At 51.4% G+C, this 20,539-nt stretch overlaps 2 protein-coding genes across 2 annotated transcripts; one reads left to right on the forward strand and one right to left on the reverse strand.

Moving 5' to 3' along the window:
• Positions 1-612: 612 nt before the first annotated feature.
• On the reverse strand, positions 613-9,968 carry CCDC61 (coiled-coil domain containing 61). The gene is made up of 13 exons (XM_056847582.1): positions 9,821-9,968; positions 8,990-9,072; positions 7,627-7,787; positions 6,464-6,616; positions 5,203-5,419; positions 4,836-4,918; positions 4,472-4,701; positions 3,712-3,790; positions 3,482-3,600; positions 2,640-2,718; positions 2,279-2,345; positions 1,552-1,624; positions 613-710 (listed from the first exon to the last, which is right to left on the reverse strand). The coding sequence occupies exons 1-13, from the start codon at positions 9,966-9,968 to the stop codon at positions 613-615; spliced, it is 1,590 nt and encodes a 529-aa protein (XP_056703560.1).
• Positions 9,969-18,223: 8,255 nt separating this feature from the next.
• Positions 18,224-18,724, forward strand: NANOS2 (nanos C2HC-type zinc finger 2). Its single transcript, XM_056845792.1, has one exon. It carries the CDS (start codon positions 18,224-18,226, stop codon positions 18,722-18,724), a length of 501 nt encoding a protein of 166 aa, XP_056701770.1.
• The last annotated feature ends 1,815 nt before the right edge of the window (positions 18,725-20,539 follow it).

The raw sequence follows: 20,539 nt of genomic DNA on the forward strand, positions 1-20,539 counted from the left end.
TGTTCCGTCCATGCCGGAGAGGAGCTTGGAAGAGGCAGGGGGAATGACCAAGGACAAGAAGCTGCCTTTTTCCAGCGGACCTGGGCTTGAAAGGAGGGCTGCCAGGTTGTAACAGGATCACTTCACTCTCAAGCTGTGGCCAGCTTCTTTAAGATCAGAACAGATGGGGAGGCAGAATTAGGACAAGAAAGAGGTTCAGCAGGGCACTCCGATGCCCAAGACATACTCCCACCCTCTTTTCTTAAGGCAAAGTGTCATATAATGTGGGTGAAGTCAGAAGGGCTGCTCTCTCATGCATCTTATGCCCTGTGGACCTCGCACTCGGGGCATCCGAAGCGGAACCACAGAAGGGAGACAAACTCTCTGCTTTGGTAAGATATGTTGTGAGTGCGCATAGGAAATGTAACAAATCCATGATTCCCACCCCTCAAATAATCTCTGTATTTTGGACCCACGACTAAGTGTGCTAATGGTGAGAGGGGGGTGGGGAGAGGAAGCCCCTGGCAATTTGGGGCCAGTTCTCGACAGCTGCAGGCATGCTGTTGAACTCCACGGAGGGTCTGGATAAGCAGGTCTCCCCACCGCCTCTCCTCTTTGCTCCTCGGTGGGGGACTACGTTCTCGTCTCGAGCTTATTCATGTACTCCTGCAAGGCTTGGAGGCGAGCATCGATCTCGGAGAGGTCAGCCGATGGCTCATCATAGATATTTTCTGTTGGGTGAGACAGCTGTGTTATGACATGTGCAACCCAGGCTAGGAGAGGCCTGGAGATCTCCCAGAATTACATCTGATCTCCCAATGACACCGATCAGTTTCCCTGGAGAAAACGGCTGCTTTGGAAGGTGGATTCTATGGCATTGTACCGCACTGAGGTCCCTCCCCTTCCCAAACCCTGCCTGTCTCAGGCTCCACCCCTAAATCACCAGGAAATTTCCAATCTGGAGTTGGCAACCCTACAGGAGGCTGGGGGGTGGGTGGGTTCTGCATATCCAGCTTGGGAACCCTGGTACAGTGCCCTGTACCAGCCAGGCAAAGAGGCCGGGCATGAGTGTGCCACTGCCCATCCTGCACTAAAGGTGGGAGTTGTTTTTGGAAACCTGGCCCAAGGACCCCCCCAACCCCGGAGAGAGGTGGCACCAATACCAAGGACCAACTAGGAAACTCTTCCCACAATGCCTTGCCCCAAAGATAGCACCCAGCACTACCCCACTTTGCTTGGAAAGCTGCAGCCCCTGGGGCCAGGACCTCCTCTTTGCTTGGAGGTGGGATTTCACCAGATCAAAAAAAAAAAAGCGCTGCAGGGCCCAGCACAGAAAGGAGAATGTGCTTCCCCATTTTATCCTCACAACAGCCCTTCGAGGTAGGTGAGGATGTGAGAAAGGGAGGGGGAGAGAGAGAGAGAGAGGGAGAGGGAGACTGGCCTGAGTTCACCCTGTGAGCTTCAAGGCAGAGCAGGGACTTGAACCCAGGTCTCCCAGATCCTAGTCTGACACTCCCACTGCACTGGGGCTCCCCCACCCCACAGGCACCAGCCCAGGGCCTGAAGGGTTACCTTTGTCTGCGTGCTTGCCTCCAGTAGGGGTGCTCACCAATGGCTTCCTGCAACCACTGTCCGCTCGAGGAACCTGCGCAGAGAACAGGAATCGTCCACCGTTTATTTGTATTTACTTGTGGAATTTATCCACTGCTTTCATTGATTAAATATTCAAATGAGGTTAGAAACAAGCCACTGTTAAAATTCATGCCCAGCCATTGAAACCATTGTTAGCAATGACGCAAACGCCCAAGAAAGCCATCAACTAAAACCAAAGGAGTAAGTGGCATCAGATGAAAACCAGAAGGCAAAAAGCCACGATTTTTCAAAACCAGCGTTACAAGGGACCTTGTGAGCTGACATTCAAAGCCCAGCTGGAAAGCATGGCGTTTCCTTGTCTAGGTTGCTGGCAAGGCCCAAGCCTCCCCCCGCCCGCACCCGCCGGACTTCCCTCATAACACTGAACCTCATTTACACTGGCAAAGGAGGTATAACGCATGTGCTGCTTCTCTACCCAGATGAGATGCTTTGCAGGGACAAAGTTCTTCTCCCTTGCCATCGTCACATTTAACATCAGGCCTTTAAAAAAACAGAGGCAAGAGACATACCCAGATGGGCATCTTGGCTAAAACAAAGGCCCCGTTCCAAAGGGCTGAGAGCAGAGCCCTGGAATTCCACCTGACAACAGCCCTGGTGCCAATCACTCACTGGCACTGGGGAAGACCCGCCCTGGTTGGCCACTTACCCCAGACGATCCGTTCCACGAGGAGCTGCTGAGGGGCTTCCGGCCCCTTCCCACTCGCTTCCGACCCCTGAGGAGCAAGGACAAATGGAACTGATCAAGCGTGCTAATGTGGGAACGGTTCTTGGCCTGTTACCATCCAATTGGGGGTGAAGACCAAGATGTCAAACCTCTCTCCCCACCCCCCAAGAGGCGAGCATCTTCTCCGGCGCTCAAGAGTCAACTGGACATTTTTGACCATGCGCCTGTCACCCTTACTTCTGCTCCCATAAGAACTAAAAACTTAGCCAAGCTAGATTAAGGTGGGAATTTAGGCCACTGCAAAGGGAGTCCCCGGAAAACCTAAGGGAGTGCCTTTTCTTACCTGGGAGCGGCAGGTTCAGAGTAATCGTCCATTTCGCTCCCTGAGGTCACAGAAGATCGCTGACTGCGGAAGCTTTCCACTGCAGGAGAGAGCAAGCAGAAAATGAGGCCGCGGGACAGGCTTGGACAAGTGTGTGTCAGTGAGCCCTTCGAAGTGGTCACAGTGGGAGGAACAGGCAAAACCAGAAAGGTATCCTCACTGTCTAAGCATGGAAGCTCAGAAATGGCTGCCACAGATTTCCTCCACAGGGAACTGGACTCCAGAACATGAAGCTGGGCGGCATGCGGTGGGGCGGCCCTGAGGAGGGGGCTCAGAAGGAACCGGCCCCTCCCTCCCCTGTGAACGTGACCTGTTTGTGTGATGTTCCTCTGTTGAAGGAAAAAGGGAGGGTGATTCGTTGTTAAAAAATCCCTCCCCCCGCTGTTAAAAGTTCCAAAACTGACTGCAGCTGGCAAAGAGACTCATCACCCCTTGCTTTAAGTTCTATGTCTTTCACATAATGGATGTATTCTACAAAAAGCATCTAAAACATATTTAGCTGTGCACAGGAAGGGCCCTTGGCTTACAGGCTCCTGCTCTGAAAAAAATGCCAGACCAGAGGCGAGGGGACTTGGTGGGAAAAGGGAAAGCATTGTGTTCACTGGGTGAACACCAGAGGACAAAACCCCTACAGTAATTAGCAAATGAACTGGAAAGAGATCACAGCACACCGAGAGGGAAATACGCCGTGCCCATCACAAGCCAAAGACTCTGCATCTGACCATGGCATCCAACAGGAATCCAACCAGGGCAGCCTTGGTGAGTTGCAGAAAATGGCCCCTGTGATCTCAGCAATGCCCTACCTGAAGAACTCCTGCCCCGGGACCTCCGGGTGGTGCCAAAAGCCGATGGCCCTCTGGACTGAGCGTGACGCCACCCACTAGGCGGGGCGCCTCCTGTCCCTCGGCGGAGGCATCGCCTGCTGCAGTGGCAAGAGGGCAGTTAGCAAGAACAACATTCATATCCCTGTTCGGCTTCAGGCATTAAGGTGGACAGGGAAACAAGAGAGCTGCCTCCAGAGAAAACCACTCACTTGTTTTGCTCGGCTTCCTTCTGCTTGCGTTCTTTGGCTTTCACAAAGGCCGTGGGGTCAAAGCGTGGCCCTCGGGAGCCTAGGGGAGAGGAGGGGAGAGAGAGGCCTCTCTTCAGAAAGGTTTTATGCCAGTTTCCTTGGAAACAGAGTAATGCAGGGCTCCCCAACATGGTGCCCACCAAGTGTGTTTAGAAAGTGAGTGGGGCCAGGTGGGGCTTTTGCCTAGCAAGGCTTCTGATTAATCATTGGACATTTGATTGCACTGCAGATTTTTAAGAACACTGCTTTAGCAACAGCTGCTGTCACAGCATAAAGATCTTCACTGTATGACTGAACGTAAACTGCAGCAGCCATTTTGTTGCTGGCTCCATCTCCTGTGGCAGCCATTTTGTGGCTGGGCCCACCACGCTGTGTCAGAATTCCAAAGGTGCCCGCAGGCTCAAAATGGGGAGGGGGGAACCCTGGGGCAATGTCTGGCTAGGCCTCAGAACAGACAGAGAGGATTTTTGTCTGCATAGCTTTCTAGTTCCCTGCAATATACAACATAAGAATGTCTATAAACATTTGCTTCATTGTAAAATTTACTAACCCAGAGTTTGGAATCTGTGGGTATCCGCTGACAGCTCGCTTAAGAAGGCATGCTGGTCGACCAACACAAGGCAGGGCTCTCCCCACCACAGGCTTTGGACCAGCCAGACTGATCTGGTGCTCTGGCCCACGAAGGGGATGTTGGATGGGGAGGGTCACCCACCCTTCTCACCTGTAGGGGAGGGTGATGGCCGTGTGACTCGGCCCTGGCTCCCACTGCGCCCCTCCCTGGAGGTGGACCGCTGCCGGCTGGGTGCCCAGGCCCCACTGCGTTCCCGCGAGTTCGACCTTTCCCCTGAGGCAGACCGGCGATCCTCTCTCCTCTTGGCCGCAGGGCCGGCTCGGCTCAGGCTGGGGTGGGCAAAGTGGTTCGGGGGAGACGGCGCGATGGGGGTAAAGCGCCTGGGAAGGGAAGAGGGAAAGAAAAACACAGAGCTCAAGGGGGAGTCGTCTGTGTGTGCTCGGTCCAGGAGAGAGCACAGTAAGGGGCCTCTTCCAACAACAAATTATGCTATTGGCCCAAGGCCTCCACTCACCCCTTCTTGTATAAGGCCAGCTCATTGGTCAGGCTCCTTACACGGATCCGGAGGCCCCTCTCTGTGGCTTTCAGCTCGGCCAGCTGGAAAGAGGGAGGGATATGGTTGATTCATGGAAAGTTTTCTACAGGCAGTCAGATTCTACCAGTGAAAAATGGGTATTTCACAGACGATACTTTGGGACAGACGATACTTTGGGGCATTGCCAATGTGCACGCAAAATTCCTGGATGTCTGGGTTTTTGGAGTGCAGGCACAGCCCTGCCCACGTGCCCATACTTCCCACACCTCAGTAACATCCCCCCTCCTGCCCCCCCGCCTGTTACAAGACAAGGGGGCGGATCCCGCAAGGCTACCCATCAGCCCACCTCGTCAGCCAGCTGCCGGCTCTCCTGCAGACGTTTGCTGGTTGCCCGCTGGTGCTTGGCCCGTTCCTTGGTCAGCTCCTCCTCCAGGCTCTGGACCACCTTCTTGAGGATCTTCAGCTCCTTGAAGGCACTGCTCTTGTTAACCAGCTTCAGCTCCTCCTGCAGGGCCACCAAGGCCGTCTCTGTCGCCTGCTTCTCCTCCAAGACGTGCTGCAGCCTGGCAGGGGAGAGGCAGGCGGGATCAAGGGCTGGCAGGAAGGAAGCTGCTTCCAAGGGAAAAGCCGTGGAGAGAGAAAAGCTGCTTTGCCTACACAGGGCCCCTGGTTTGATCCTGAGCATCTCCACATGAGGGATCGTAGAATTCTGGGGTCAGGAAAGACCCTTCTCTGCCCTGGGGCTTGGAGGGCTGCTGCCAGTCACAAGGAGACCACACTGAGCTTCAGGGACCCCATCCTCTGAGCTGGTACAAGGCAGCAAGCTAAGCAAATATGCTGCGCAAAATCTTCAGCCCAATTCCCACTTTCCTGCTCTTAAAAACACTTCCAACCAAATACATTGGGTGTTACTGACTCCTTCTAGGTGTAATTCCTGTTGATTTTACTAATGGGTGTTTTGACCTCTTGGGTTCTTCAGGACTAGATGTTAGATATTTTGACATGATCAATCTCTTTGCAAGTCACCTTGAACATTTGACAGGAAGGCACCAGATGAGGGAAGTCCAACAGGGCAAAGTTATGAAGAGGCAAGGAAGGAAGGCAGACTTAGAATGCAACCTCTACGAGAGGTGCCTACAGGTGTGCCATCTAGCCACTAAATCACACGTTTTGGGAATCTGGGTTCCCAAGCCGCCGCCCCTTTCCCACATAGGTAGTGGGAGTATCAGGAGTAACAGTGGGAGTATCAGACTAGGGCTGAGTTCAAATCCCACTCAGCCACAAAACTCACTGGGGGGTCCTTGTGCCTATCACTCTCCTTGAGTTGAATCTACCTCACAGGCCTGTTATGAGGACAAAGCATGGAAGGAGAGAAAATCAGGCCTGGTGCTTTGAGCTCCTTGGGGAAGAGTGAAATAAAAATGCATGGGCAGATAGATGCAAGTCTCCCTCTGCCTGGCTACCCCCTCTCCCAAATGCTTGGAAGAGGCACCCCCTGGAAGGTAGTCTCCCGCAGAGCTGGGGATCCCTCTTCTGGGATGCTGGATGTGAACTCACAGCCACTCAAATTAAGGAATGACTCCCTCTCCACCCACCCCCTCACTCACTCGTCCCGGAGCCGGCGGATCTCGGCATCTCGGAAATCCTTGCCTGGCTTTGCCTTCAGCATGGCCAACTCCTCCTTCAGCTCCCGGATCACCTTCTGCAGGACGACGGGGTCTGGCTTCCCCGCATAGGGCAATGGCAGAGGGTAGTGGATCCTGACAGGAAGCCACGAAACACAGTCACGAGTCACAGCCCACTGTGAACACCGAGGAGGAGGAGGGGTGGGAGGGACAGGCCTGGAAACCCATACGGCTGGGAACCACCAACATACTGGTCTACGGCAGGGGTCCCCATTGTGGTGCCCATGGGTGCCATAGCATCTGCCAACACCTTTTCTGGTGCCCACCAAGTGTTTTTAGGAAGTGGGAAGAGCCAGGTAGGGCTTTTGCCCAGCAAAGCTTCTGATTGGCTGTGCAGATTTTTAAAAATGTTGCTTTGGCAGCAGCTGCCACCACAGCACAAGGTTCTGCACCGTGTTACTGAAGTTAAGCTGTGGCAATCATTTTGTCTCCGGGTCCGCCTCCTGCAGCAGCCACCTTATTACTGCGCCCACCATTCCATGTCAGAATTCCAAATGTGCCTGCAGGCTCAAAAAGGTTGGGGATAACCTGGTCTAAGGTTAGTGGTCAAACACTATCTGACCTTTCCCCTTTGACCTTCAGGGCTGTGGCTTAAAGCATCACACAGGAAGCTGATTTTCCCACCCAGTGAGCTGGCATCTGCGGTTACTGATGAGTGTACCACCATTAAATGCTACATACTAAACATTTCAATACATTTCATGTTGATATTTTACCAGCTTAAATGCACAATGTTATTTATTACCAGGCAATGAGGGCCCCAAAACTGTGTTTTGCCCTGTGGTCTCCTGCCCACTGAGGGGAATAAGTGCTTAGCTGATGGGTTTCCTCTGTGCCAACCAACCACAACCTTTGCCTGGGCAACATCATCCCCCTCCCCCAGGTCAAGCTGGATCACAACTCCCGAGGAGCTGCTGCCTCCCCCCCCAGCGTGGGCCAAGCTCTGTCCACATACCGACTAACCCTAGGGAGAGATCCCACCCTCCTTCCGCTCCTTTCCTGTACCTGCTTCCCCCATCCTGTAGCGTCCAACCTTGCGTCAGCCTTTGCCCACCCTCTCGTCCTGGATCCCCCCCCACACACACCTGTCAAATTCAACCGAGTAAATCAATATCAGGTAGCGCTTGGAACTCAGCGGGGAGGTTTTGGTGGCAGACGTGAGCCTCGGGCCTGCCCCGATCTTCCTACTCCGCAGCGACTCCAGGTCAGAGTAGGTGAGGAGGTCCAGGGTGACCGACTCACTGCTCTGTGGGGGAAAAGACACCCAGCCCCACATGAAGACCAAGAGACACAACCTTCTCCACCCAAGATGAAACATTCATGTGGGATGAGACTCAGGGTCCCTCTAACCGGGCATCTGGTTGCCAGTACTGGTCAGCCTCAGGGAAGCTGACAGGAAGGCCCTGCTGCTGTTTGAACCCAGCTTCTGGTCTTCCAAGGTACAGTGCCCCTGAACATGGAGGTCCATTTCAGTGACCCTGGCTAATCATTCCTTTTGGCAAAGGGCAAAGTAGTGGTGGAAAGAAAGTTAAAGAGACCCAACCACCCTGGCAAGACGAAGGGGTCTTCACTCTTTTATATTTATTCCCCGGACAGATGGAGCCTACAGCAAAGGGTCTTATTTGGTGCCAAGAGGAGTTCACAGACGCTACACAGAAATGGAGATAGGGAAAATTCAAGGTAGTTAGTAAAGGGATTGTGGCAGAAGCTCCTTAATCCAAAGGATGCATCAACACCCCAGTGGACAGGAAGACCCTCCTCCCTCAGAGGGGACAGATGACATTCAAAAGAGGAGAATACTGAGGTTGTGGCACAGAGGAAGGTTGTGGCTCGTCTCCAGCCAAGAACAGATTGAACACCACTTTGCAGAGAACACTCACTGATCCCAAGAGGACCTGAGATGCGGCTGCAGCTTTCTGCCAGCGGCTGCGCCATCCCAACCTGAGGCCTGTTTTCAACGTGCCGCTGGTGAGGCAAACACACTTTCCATGGGAGGCTTTCGCTTGCTCACCATCTCATTGGAACTGGACAAAGCTTTGTCATGTGCCGCTTACCTGCCTTGCACAGGTGGTGGCCCAGTTCACACGAGACGATGCAACAGCACAAATCCCCAGGAAAAACGGCATTTGCAATGGACAATGTCATGCTGAAATCAAGCCTGATTTGGGAAGAAGGCAGGCTGCTCTGATTTTCTTCTTGGAGGCTGGCATTAGGAGCAGCGCATCAGTCTGCAAACCTTTACCCCCAAGAGTAGGCTGTGCCTGGACTCACGGACGGCATGCAAAGATCTTGTCCACTCCCATTAAGGAATAGATGGCAAAGAATCACTACAGCAAAAGGCAGCCTGAGTTCAAAATGCTGCCTTTGTGTGGACAGAGATCCTTGAATTCACCCATGCCCTTGAAGTATCTTCCCACACATCTTTATCTGAGCAACACCAAACCTCACCTGCATCAGGGCCGACTCCAGCATACTGCAGAAGATCCCAAACTGCTTGAAATTTCCAGTCTTGTGTGTTAGGTCTTCAATGACTAGAACAGGGAAAAACAACCAAGAGTTGACCATGCGTGGTATCCTCAGCTCAAGAGTGAGAAGTTTCTGAGCTAATGCCAGTTGATAACCCCCTTCTGTTGTGGCAGAGAGGAGACCCCTTGCAAGGAGATCAGCCCACAAAAGGTGATCTCTGCCCCATCAGCCAAAAGGAGGAGAGAGCAGCATTGAGTCATGCATTTAGTGATTTTCTTCCCGTCTCTCCAGAAAAAATACTGCCTAAAGCCAGCTCCCATTAGTATTGAAACAAAATATAATTATGAAAAAAACCTTAAAGCTACCCCTTAGCAACCAAATTATTTAAAAAAAAGATCTGAAGACAAAAATAATCAGCATAAAAGAAAAAAAGTACATTAGGGGAAAAAATCAAAGTATAACTAAGATTAGGAAAAAAGGAACAGGCCAGCTAAGAAAAACCGTTTTAAAACAGAGACTGTAAAATAGATGGTAAAATACTAAAAGGCCCAGATGGGGAAATGACCAAAGAGCAGGGAAAAACTCAGAGATAAGAGTCTTGCTGAATACAAACCTGGCCCCCAACGGCCTGAGCAGGCATCCAGTTAACTGCCTCTTGCCCTGCGCTCCTGTTTCCCACCTACCATAAGATCCAAGCAGGCTACCCCACAGGAACCGTACACAAGAACCCCTTTGCCACTGCCTCTGCTGTGGGGGGGGGGAACCCTGTGCCCTCTCCTTCCCACCAGCTGTCAAAAGCCCTGCGCAACTCACAAGCAGCATCGAACTCCCCTCGCCACTGGTCTGTGGTCAGGCGGTCCTCCACTTCCACCTCCAGAAGGTTCCCCTCCACTGTCATCCGCACCACGTGCTCGACGCCCCGGAAAACGTAGTCGGCTTGCAGCCCGTGCAGCTCGGCCATGGCCAACACCTTGCAGGAGAAGACACGCTCTTGGCCCACCTTGCAGGAGAGGAGGTTCGCAGCCTTCTCGCCCTCTGGCCTTCCACTCGCAGTTTTCTGCTCAGGCAACGAGAGAAAAGGAAGCTTAGCAGAATGGCGAGAAACAGCAACAACACAGGAATTCACCCAAGCCACCTCTGGATCAAGGCCTCTGTTCAGAGCCCAACTGACTGTTATAGCTGGAGGAACGAAGGAACTTTCTTCTGTGACAGAACAGGAAGGAACCCTGTGTGGGCTTTCTTTCATTACAGTTACTTCTTCCTATAGTTTGTGCATTGGCTTGCTTGCTAGAGCTTATTGCTTGTGGCACGTTGTGGTCTTGACTGCACAGCTCTGTGGGGAGGTATGATGTTGGCTGTGATTCTGCAAACTCAGCAGGTTAGGAAAGAGAGGCAAGACCAATGATGTATTTCTCACCTATATTTTGCTAAAAGAACAAATGCTTTTCGGGCTTTTAGAAGACTGGCTGAAAAGCATGGGTGGGGGGGAGAGCTTTAACTGCAGCAGCAGGCAACGTTCTTGGGCACACCCACTGGAATGAGAAATAGGGATGGGGGAGTAAACAGGAGTCTCCCCAGTTCTATTTGTGAAATATTGAAGATATGGAAGACTTAAAGGGAAAAACTAGTTGGGCAAGGGAGACTGCAGTGAGGGGGGTTATATGGAAGCTTCCAGGATGTTGCTACTGTGGGGTGTAAATGGGCTATATTGGAGGGGGGTGCTACAATCTGAGGCATGGGGGGGATTATACTGAGAGAGTAGGCAAGAGGTATACAGGTAAGGCAATGGTTCTCATACTGTGGGTTGGGATCCAAAGAGGGTGGTAACTCTCTTGCAGGTAAGAGGTGAGGCCAGGAGGGGGGGGAGAAGGAACAAGGGGAGGGGGGGGAGAAGGAACAAGGGGAGGGGGGGAGAAGGAACAAGGGGAGGGGGGGGAGAAGGAACAAGGGGAGGGGGGGGAGAAGGAACAAGGGGAGGGGGGGAGAAGGAACAAGGGGAGGGGGGGGAGAAGGAACAAGGGGAGGGGGGGGAGAAGGAACAAGGGGAGGGGGGGAGAAGGAACAAGGGGAGGGGGGGGAGAAGGAACAAGGGGAGGGGGGGGAGAAGGAACAAGGGGAGGGGGGGGAGAAGGAACAAGGGGAGGGGGGGGAGAAGGAACAAGGGGAGGGGGGGGAGAAGGAACAAGGGGAGGGGGGGGAGAAGGAACAAGGGGAGGGGGGGAGAAGGAACAAGGGGAGGGGGGGGAGAAGGAACAAGGGGAGGGGGGGGAGAAGGAACAAGGGGAGGGGGGGGAGAAGGAACAAGGGGAGGGGGGGGAGAAGGAACAAGGGGAGGGGGGGGAGAAGGAACAAGGGGAGGGGGGGGAGAAGGAACAAGGGGAGGGGGGGAGAAGGAACAAGGGGAGGGGGGGAGAAGGAACAAGGGGAGGGGGGGAGAAGAGACTCCATGGCAAAGCTGGATTTACTGCCGCATCAGGTGCCAAACGGCCCTGCAACACAGCCTCCTGGTTCTACAAAGCTATGCATTTAGCAACATGGGAAACCTGAAAAGCGAATTGAGATTTTTGCAGTTTACACTGGGGAGGGTGAAAAATTAGAGGTGGAGTGACTTGACAAGCAGGTCCCCAAAAGTAAAGCTAAGCAGTGGGTCCCGCTTCAAGAAGCTGGAGAACCAAATATTCTAGAGGAAGGCATTATTACATGTGTGTGTGTGAGTGAGTGTGAGAGAGAGAGAGAGAGAGAGAGAGAGAGAGAGAGAGAGAGAGAGAGAGAGAGAGAGAGAGAGAGAGAGAGAGAGAGGGTGTCAGTGAAGAAGAGAGCTGCAAAGAAGGGTTATGGGAAATCCAGTGGGGACTAGCAGGCCCCAGGTGTGTGTGAGGGGAGGCTAGAATCAGAAACGGCACACTATTTATTCATTTTGCTCAACTGCCGCTTCCTCCCCCCTCCACAGAGACCCAAAGCGGTTTATATAGTTCTACTCTGCTCCACTTTATCCTCACAACAACCCCATGAGGTAGGCCAGGCTAATGCGTACATGACTGGCCCAGTCACCCAGCAGGCTTTCGCGATGGGAGTGGGATTCGAGCCTGGATCTCCCACATCCTAGGCCGACACTCTAACCACTGCGCCACACGTTAAGAGACCGAAAGAGTGGGGCAGCCCTATCTGTGCACGCAAAAATCCATGTAGCAGCTTCCTTTGGGTCAACCAACTGAGGTGGTGGGGGAGGGGCTGGATTGGTGAGGGGGCTCCTCATTGGCATTATTGGGGGCGGTTATTGGCAAAACCTAGAAAGGCCTGAAAAGGCAATGGGGGCTACCATTAGAAAGGGGGCTGTCCGGGGGGCTAAAGGGGAAAAGGACTGGTGGGGGGCTGTTTGGAGTGGGGGGACACCTAATGGACTTCGGTTGGACAAGCAAGGGCGCTCCCCCTCCCTTCCCAGGCAGGGCTGGATTTGGGGAGGGGGCGCCCCCCAACCGCCACTCACCTGCCCGCCGCTTCCCTTCAACTGCCGCCTCTGTGGACGGCTCCCACCTGTCCCTTTCTCCCATTGGCTCCAAGCTCAACCGTTCCGGCACCGCTATTGGTTCGCAACCGTGTCAGTCAGCCGGCCTCGCAGCACCAAAGGCCGCGCAGGCCGTCAGTCAAGGCCAAGGGCCCGCCCCTAGCGGCGGCCCCACCTCCTTTCCTCCCCTTTCTTTCAGCGATTCGTTTTTTGGGGAAAAGGGAAGCGAGACTGAGAGCCGCGATTGGTTCCGGTTGCTTAGACGCCAACGCCCAAGCCCGCCTTCTCCAAACGGCTACTGGTATTTTTAGCTGTCAATCTCCAAGGCGGAGGGGTGGGGGCTTTTGCGGTGACGTATGAAAGGGGTGGGGGGGAATCGGCGTAATAACGGCGTTGTTTGTTTCCCCCTAGCGGTCATTGAGCGCATAGCTCCTAACACACCTGTGCGGTCCGACCCGCCTGCGAGTTCTCCGACGAATAACAGGCGGAGTTCGCGGCTTGCGCGGGCGGAACGTGGGAAACTTCTACCGTGGTTCGTTTAATTATTTTAATTGTAATTATTGTCAGCGTAACACGCATTTGGATTATTTGTGTACGTCGCTTTGGGGGATGGGGCTGACAACAGAATTATTGAAATAATGTTTTCCCCCACCCACCGCAAAAAACCTGCCGTTTAGTGAACTAGTCTCCCCGGTTGCAACCAATTCAAGCTTCCAGCCCTGATAAAGCAGCAATTCTTAGACAAGTGCGGGGCTCGGGAATCCAAGTTTTGCGGGCTTAGAGAGCAGAGGCTGGGCCAGAAAGACATGCTGGGACATGCCCGCCCAAGTAGGGTTGCCAACTCCAGGTTAAGAAGTTCCTGGAGATTTGGGGGTGGAGCCTGAGGAGGGACCTCAGCACGGTTTAATGCCATCGACTCCACGGGAACTGATCTCTGTAGCCTGGAGATGAGATGTAAATCCAGGTGATCTCCAGGCTCCACCTGGAGGTTGGCAGCCCTACAAATAACAGCATCAGGGCTGAGGAAACTGAGATCAGGAATGGGGGGAAGTGAACTCCACCGCCTCCTGCTGTACTGTGGCCCTGATCCAAATCAGGTGCCGCTGTGGTTGCTGTTTGTTGCATTATCCCATTCATAAAGGTCCTGGAAATGCTTTCTTGCCAGAATTGTTTCCCTGTCATGTCAATAAATGCCTGCCTGCCTCTTATCCAGCAGCAATCCTTTTGCATGTCCGTGTAGATGTAAAATGCGATATTCTGTTTGAATGACCAACGATTGGGTTGTGACGTTCTGCATTGCGCATATTGGGACGCTGTATATTCACTCGTGGTTTTTATGACAACCTCTGGGCCAAACAAATGAATTCAAGTGACTAGTAGCAAACTGCCCCCACCCCTGTCAAGCACCAAAGCAACAACGCTAGGCTCCCACAGACAAGGTGGGGCTTTTACGTCCTTGGGGGCTCCCCAGGTGTACAGAAAAATATTCATCAATTAACCGGGGGGGGGGGCAAGGCTGAGCAGGTTCCCAGGGGCACAGAATTTTAAAAGCAGCCAAAAGTCACAGAAGGATAGGACAGCCAGTGTGGTGAAGTGGTTCACAGTATTGGACAAGTATCTGGGAGATCTGGGTTCGAATCCTCACTCATGCCATGGAAGCTCCCAGGGTGACCTTGGGCCAGTCACACACTCTCAGCCTAACCTACCTCACAGGTAGTGAGGATAACATGGTGGAGAGAACAATGTGAGCCTCTTTGGGTCCCCATTTGGGAGAAAGGCAAGATACCAATGACTTAAATAAATGAGAAAGATTAGGAGAAATAGTCCCTTTGAAAATGTAGGGAATCTGGGATAGGAATTGTTTTTGTGGGTGGGGTGGAATTTGAATTGGCACCCCCACAATTCCTCATGAACTCACAGCTTTTCCACTCTGAATGCTGAAATACCACATTCTTGTGACTTTATTTCCACTGGTTTCAGGCCCTGAGAGGTCAGGAGGCAGCACCGAATGCGGACCCTGGTGACATCTTCAACAGGGATATTCTTGCCTTCCCGTTCTTGACCTGCTGTCTTTTCCTTCTCACTGTCAGCAAATGCCACCGCCCTTCCATTCAATAAAAACTTGGCCCCGCCTTCCATCCCACTCAAGGGCAAAGTGTCACACCCACATTCCATTCATTGTATCATCCCACCCTTTTCATTCATGATCTCAGCACCCCCTACTGGAGAGAGCACCCTGCAGCTTTTTCTAGCTAATTGGAGCCCCCGCTGACACTGAGAACCGGAATATTTCAGCTGCAGTTGTAGAGAGTGGTATGGATGGGGTGGGGGGAGATCCCAAAACAACCGTCACACAATTGCTTGCTATTAGGACCAGCCACAATGTGTGTGTGAGTATCAAGTGACCCAGGCCTCTGCCTCAGTTTTAAGCATTCCAAAAGTCGGTTCTTTGGCGCCATCTTAAAATGAAGAGCCCTGACCTGGATGGCCCAGGCTAGCCTGATCTTATCAGATCTCAGAAGCTAAGCAGGGTCAGCCCTGGTTAGTATTTGGAAGGGAGACCACCAAGGAATACCAGGGTTGCTGTGCAGAGGAAGGCACTGGCAAACCACCTCTGTTAATCTCTTGCCATGAAAACCCCAAAAAGGGGTCGCCATAAGTCGGCTGCGACTTGACGGCATTTTACACACACACACTAAAATGAAGAACAGGTGGCCTGGCTTCCACAGACCTCAGGGGGTTTCCATTTGGCCTCTGTTGACTTGGTTTTTTGGGGCACCACCTAGAATTATTGTCCACCTCTGTAGATACTAGGACTCTCCTTGGCCTTGCGGGGGCTCCAGTGGGCTCCAGAATGTACTGAGCAGGGTTGTGATGAACTGCGCTTTCGTATCCCCAAAGGGGCAAACTCTGTTTTTTTAATCTTCATCCAGGAAAACCTCTGGGGCACCCAGTGTCATGTAATCACATTCGGTCTGCAACATCTCTTTACCTTCATTTAAAAAAAAAATTGGGAAAGAGAGTAATATTGTCTGGTCTTTTCTGGAAGCATGGCAGGTGGTTTGCACGAGACGCAGAGAGGCAGGCCCTGTTTCAGAGCTTCTTAGGAGCTGATCTGTATTTGGACTGTGCAGCCATGGAATGAGGAATTCTAATATTGTTAGCCCACCTCTACAAAAACCTTGTCCGAGGACTGCTGACTACTCACACACACAAAACACAAGGGTCAATAACTCACCGCCTCTGGAAAACAAGCCTGGTAGGGAAAAGGGTCTTTGCCTTGTCGTGTTACCTTTCTATATGCAGGGAGGTGTTTAAAATGCTTTCTGTTGTTCACAGTGCAATCCTAAGCAGAGTTTCACCCTTCTAGATGGGTGTGACTCTGCTTAGGATGGCAGTGAGAATCATATAACAGAAAATAATAAGCCCAAGATTATATCTAGTGTTGAATTTTAGAAGGGGATCATTTGAATCTGGGGTACCCCAAGCAACAAGCAGTCTGGTGGCATTTTCAAGCCTTATATTTATTGGTTCAGAAGCTTTGGGAAACTGGATTCTCTGTCCTCCAGGTGTGTGAAGCATTACCTGGAGTTGGTCGAAATATTTACTTACTTAGAAAACTGGCCTGCTGCCTCTCTGGAGGCTCACTTGAAGTGGCTTACAAATTTAAAACGACTACAATAAAATCTTTAAAACTTCCATAAAATTATAAATATTTACACTGTAAAGCAGGCCCCAGGATAGAAGGAAACCGTAGAAATGGCTAACGAAAGGTGGAACCTCCTCAGTTAGAAGCCTGGGATTAAACAAATGTTTTTGGCTTGCTACCTAAAAGAAATTCAAGTGATCCTCAAGGGGGAGGGTGTTCCAGAGGTGAGGAGCCACCACTGAAAAAGGCCCTGTCTCTGGATGCCACCTATCTCACCTCTGTAGGTAGGTGCATGGAATACGGAAGTACTCTGGGAACAGGGATTCATACCGAAACTGAGGGAGTCGTTAGGATTGCCAGCCACCCAAAGTTTTCCTGAAATTGCAAGTGGTCTCCAGACTGCAGAGGAGGAACTGGCAGCTTCAGAGGATGAACTCAATAGCATCAACTCCACAGCATCAAGTCTCCACTGAGCTCCTCCTCAAACTCTGCCCTCCCCGGGTACCATCCCCAAATCTCCAGGAATTTCCTAAGCTGGACCTGGAAATGCTAGGAGTCATCCACAACAGGCTGTTCACTTACCACATCTGTGCAGGCGCACGGTGGCCGATGACCCGGGCCACTGCAGCCACGGGTGAGCAGAATCCGTCCCCACTGGAGGGGAGATACTGCGCAGTCCTGCAAGCACCTGCCCTGGGAACTGCAGCTTGGGCCAACCCGGCAGAAGCATGTGACTGGGAGAGCCAATCAGAGCAGAGATGGGGCTATATAAGATCTGCTGGTGACTTTGTCTCTCAGTTCTAGCAAACTCTTCCTTGGGGGAAATGTGACCTCTGCAATGTTACTGACTTGGATGACTTTGCCCTCTCTCTCAACAACCGTGGGTGCCACATCGGTTTTGAGCCCTTTCCAGAGACAGGTTTTGAGCCCTGTCTCATTGCTTGCCTCAGGCCCTATGGTCTTAAGATCCCTGTACTGGTGAAGCTGGATTACCCATGTCCAGTCCTGGCTGGGTACAACACTTTCAGTCGTAACAGGGACTCATGCGGAAGCACAGGGGAAACTCACCTGCAGGAGAGGCTGCCCATTGCAGCTCAGCACCAGCTGTTGCTCTTCGCAAGTGCTGGGAAAGAACCCCGGAGGGTGGCTGTCAAGGTCTCACTTGGTCTGAGGCATCTTCAGTTTCCAGGGGAAGGCCTGTGCTTGAACAGCAGAGCTCCTAGTTTGCGAGCAGAAGGTCCCAGGTTCAATCCTGGGCATCTCCAGTTAATGGATCTTGTGTAGGAAGTGCGAGGAAAGAGAGAGCTGGAGAGCTAGGTAGACTAGGGGGTCCAACTCTGTATATGGTGGCTTCTTATGTTGTATTTCAAGAGATGGCCTACAGTTCAGTACTAGAACGCCTGCTTTCCCCACAGAAGGTCCCAGGATCAATCCTGGGCATCTCCAGTTAAAGAATCTCAGGGAAGAGGTCTCCAGAAAGTCCTTTCTCTCTCTTAAGACCCGGAAGAGAGACTGCCAGTTGGACAATATGAGGTTAGAAGGGCCAAGGATCTGAGGCACCTTCCCTGTGTTTTGACTCTCAACAAACCACCTGCCCAACAAGGTCAGCCGCCAGCACAGTTGTCTGGATAGCCCAATCTCTTCCTTGGCCTTGGCATCCCAAGCCGTGGGTGGCAGCTGTTTTTCCTGAACTGCTGATTTCACCAAGACAACTTAGGCAAGGTGAAGCGAAAATGTGTCTGGTTTCAGGTGTATCAGCGGAGCAACTTTTCTTGGAGACCGCCCAGGGTTCCTTACAGAGAACAGTTGATGTCTAGATGTCCACAAGCGAGTGCAGGGCACCAAAGGGAAGGGTTTTATAAGTTTAAGAAGGAAGGTTTGGAACCCCTGGCCCTTTAAATCGCAGGCTCCTCCTCTCCAAGTTTAACATTGTCTAAACAGAACTTTTTTAGGGGTGGCCACATTGATTAAAAGTACCGTGCCTGAATTGTTGAGATCACATGGCTGGTTTCCCTCATGGTTGCCGGATCCCCTCTGGCTGCACCACCCCATCCCTACCACCATGGCTGGTGAACGGTATTTCGACAGGTGGAAGGATTACCTCAACCTCTCCAAGGTTGTGGCAGAGGTCATCGAGGAACGGAAGAGGGGCCAATTTCTGTCTCCTGTCTCAGACGCCCTAAAATCCTATGGGCCACCCTTCTCCCTTGAGGACCCCCTGGGAGCCACAGCACAGTGGCTCAACGGGAGCGGGACCAGTGGCAGCAGTGGTTCAGAGTGTGGGGCAAGCGGAGGGACACCCCAGACCCCTCAGTTGGAGAGCGGGGGGATCTGCAACTTTTGCAAACACAATGGAGAATCCAAGAACGTCTACTCTTCCCATCCTCTGAAAAGAGAAGACGGGAAGGTGGTCTGTCCCATCCTGCGTAATTACGTCTGCCCGCTCTGTGGTGCGACTGCCGACAAGGCCCACACCTTGAAGTATTGCCCACTCAACCAAGGGAAGCAGTCCCTGTATCGCAAGAGCGGACGCAATTCAGCAGGTCGCAAAGTCAAGAGATAAAGAGTGGATGGGACTGAAAAGGAAAGGAGCATTAAGGCACAAAGGAGTATTGGATGAAAGCCACGTGCAAACTGTGGAGAGAAACAACCTTTTTTTTATCATGGAACAGGAAAGTCTTTATTTTGGAGAACTTTTTTTAGAACCGTCCAGGACACGAGAGCGTGTTCTTTCAAAAATGAAGAAGAGACTCTGCTGTTAATGGTGAGGAGGTGAAAGATGGCAGCAGCGGAGGTGCTTCAAAATCAGTGTGATTTCCCCCAACGGCAGCCGTTTTTTGGGTTGAGGGAGAAAATATGTCTGTTTCTGGAAAATAAATCAAGATTTAAATCTGTAAGTTTAGAGATCTCGTTAGTTAGCTGGGTTGTCTGGCAGATCATGAGGACTCCACTGTTCAGAAGCAAAGTGGGGGGAGAAGGACGTGGGTGTTCTAATTTTGTCTCAATGAGGAAAACAAGTTTATGTCCTTTGAAAATATTTTTTGTTAATACTTTTGACAAAAAAATTGACATTTCCCTCTCCAAAGGGTGTTGTTGTTTTTAAATATGTGTAAAGTTTATTATTATGATTTTCTAGTGACAAGTTGAATGTTGGTTTGTTCAGTTCAATAAACGTTTTATTGTTTCTGCAGCAAACTGTTGATGGTTTTTCATAGCTAGTTTTCTATTTTCTCAATTGATTGCCTGCGAAGGACTCTTTTGATCACCTGCTCCATCCTAAGAGTATTGATCTGCAAGTAGGTCCCACTTAAACTGAAATTATGCTGGGGGTCATGACTTGTAGGCAGGCCAACAAGCACTGGTCAACCCACTTCCTTCCTTGGCCATTAATCGGATCAGAAATTCAGTCTAGACAGCGAGAGAACAGCGTTTCCCATTTCCACACCCATCAGCAGGGACTGAAATCAGCTTCAAGAGGCACCTGCAAATTTGGCCTTAGTGTGATAGGACTTCTCAGTCAATATGTTTAGGATTCTCTTTGTGCTTTAGAACAGTAGCTTGATTGGCATAAAATGGGTAAATGCAGGATATCGGTGTACCAATATGGAAGACCCTGCAAGGCAGAGGGATTGTTGAGGATGAGGATCGAGCACTGGCAATTTGTAATTTAAAAAATACTTTTAATTATAAATATACTAAAAAATTGTGAGCCATAACACAGTGAAATGCAGATGTACAACGTAAAAATAATTTTTAAACATAGTTCCAACAGATATACTCCTGCATTCTTTATCATTCCTCCTTTGCCCCCTTTTTCTTCTAAAATATCTCCCATTGCTTCCAACCAATACATTACATCAAATTCAGACCTTCCTTTTTTGATGACTCCGTAGAAAAGGCCTTGTTCCAGAAATCTGTAAACATAGCGCTGTACAAAAAGTCCCTGAGTATTCTTCTTCTTATAATAGTGCAATTTTAGCATTGTAATTTTGTCCATGATCATAACAAACCAGAGTTTTTGCAATCAGATTTCATAGCATGGCAAGGGACTTTGTTTCCAATGCTAGCAATTAACATTTGGCACTAAAAAAAATCTGGTTGGTGCCAAGGAAGCCCAGGATCTATTGCCTTTTCTTGTAGCAGTTTGCCACTAGGCCCTGACGGAATTAAAGGCGGCGTTCCCAAAGAGGGCCATGCCAAAGACGTGCCACCGGCCGGCTCTCTAAATCTGGGCATTGGCTTGCAGGACAAGATCTCTTTGGAACGCCACCAGCAGTTCTGGCCTCCCCGGTCCCCCCACAAAATCGCCTTATGCTGAAAAGAATGTCCAGAAGGCGGCAATTGGTGTGACTGGAGGATTGGAGCACTTTGAGGGGAG

The sequence above is a fragment of the Euleptes europaea genome, chromosome 3 (assembly GCF_029931775.1).
Source record: "Euleptes europaea isolate rEulEur1 chromosome 3, rEulEur1.hap1, whole genome shotgun sequence".
Classification (NCBI taxonomy): Eukaryota; Metazoa; Chordata; class Lepidosauria; order Squamata; family Sphaerodactylidae; genus Euleptes; species Euleptes europaea.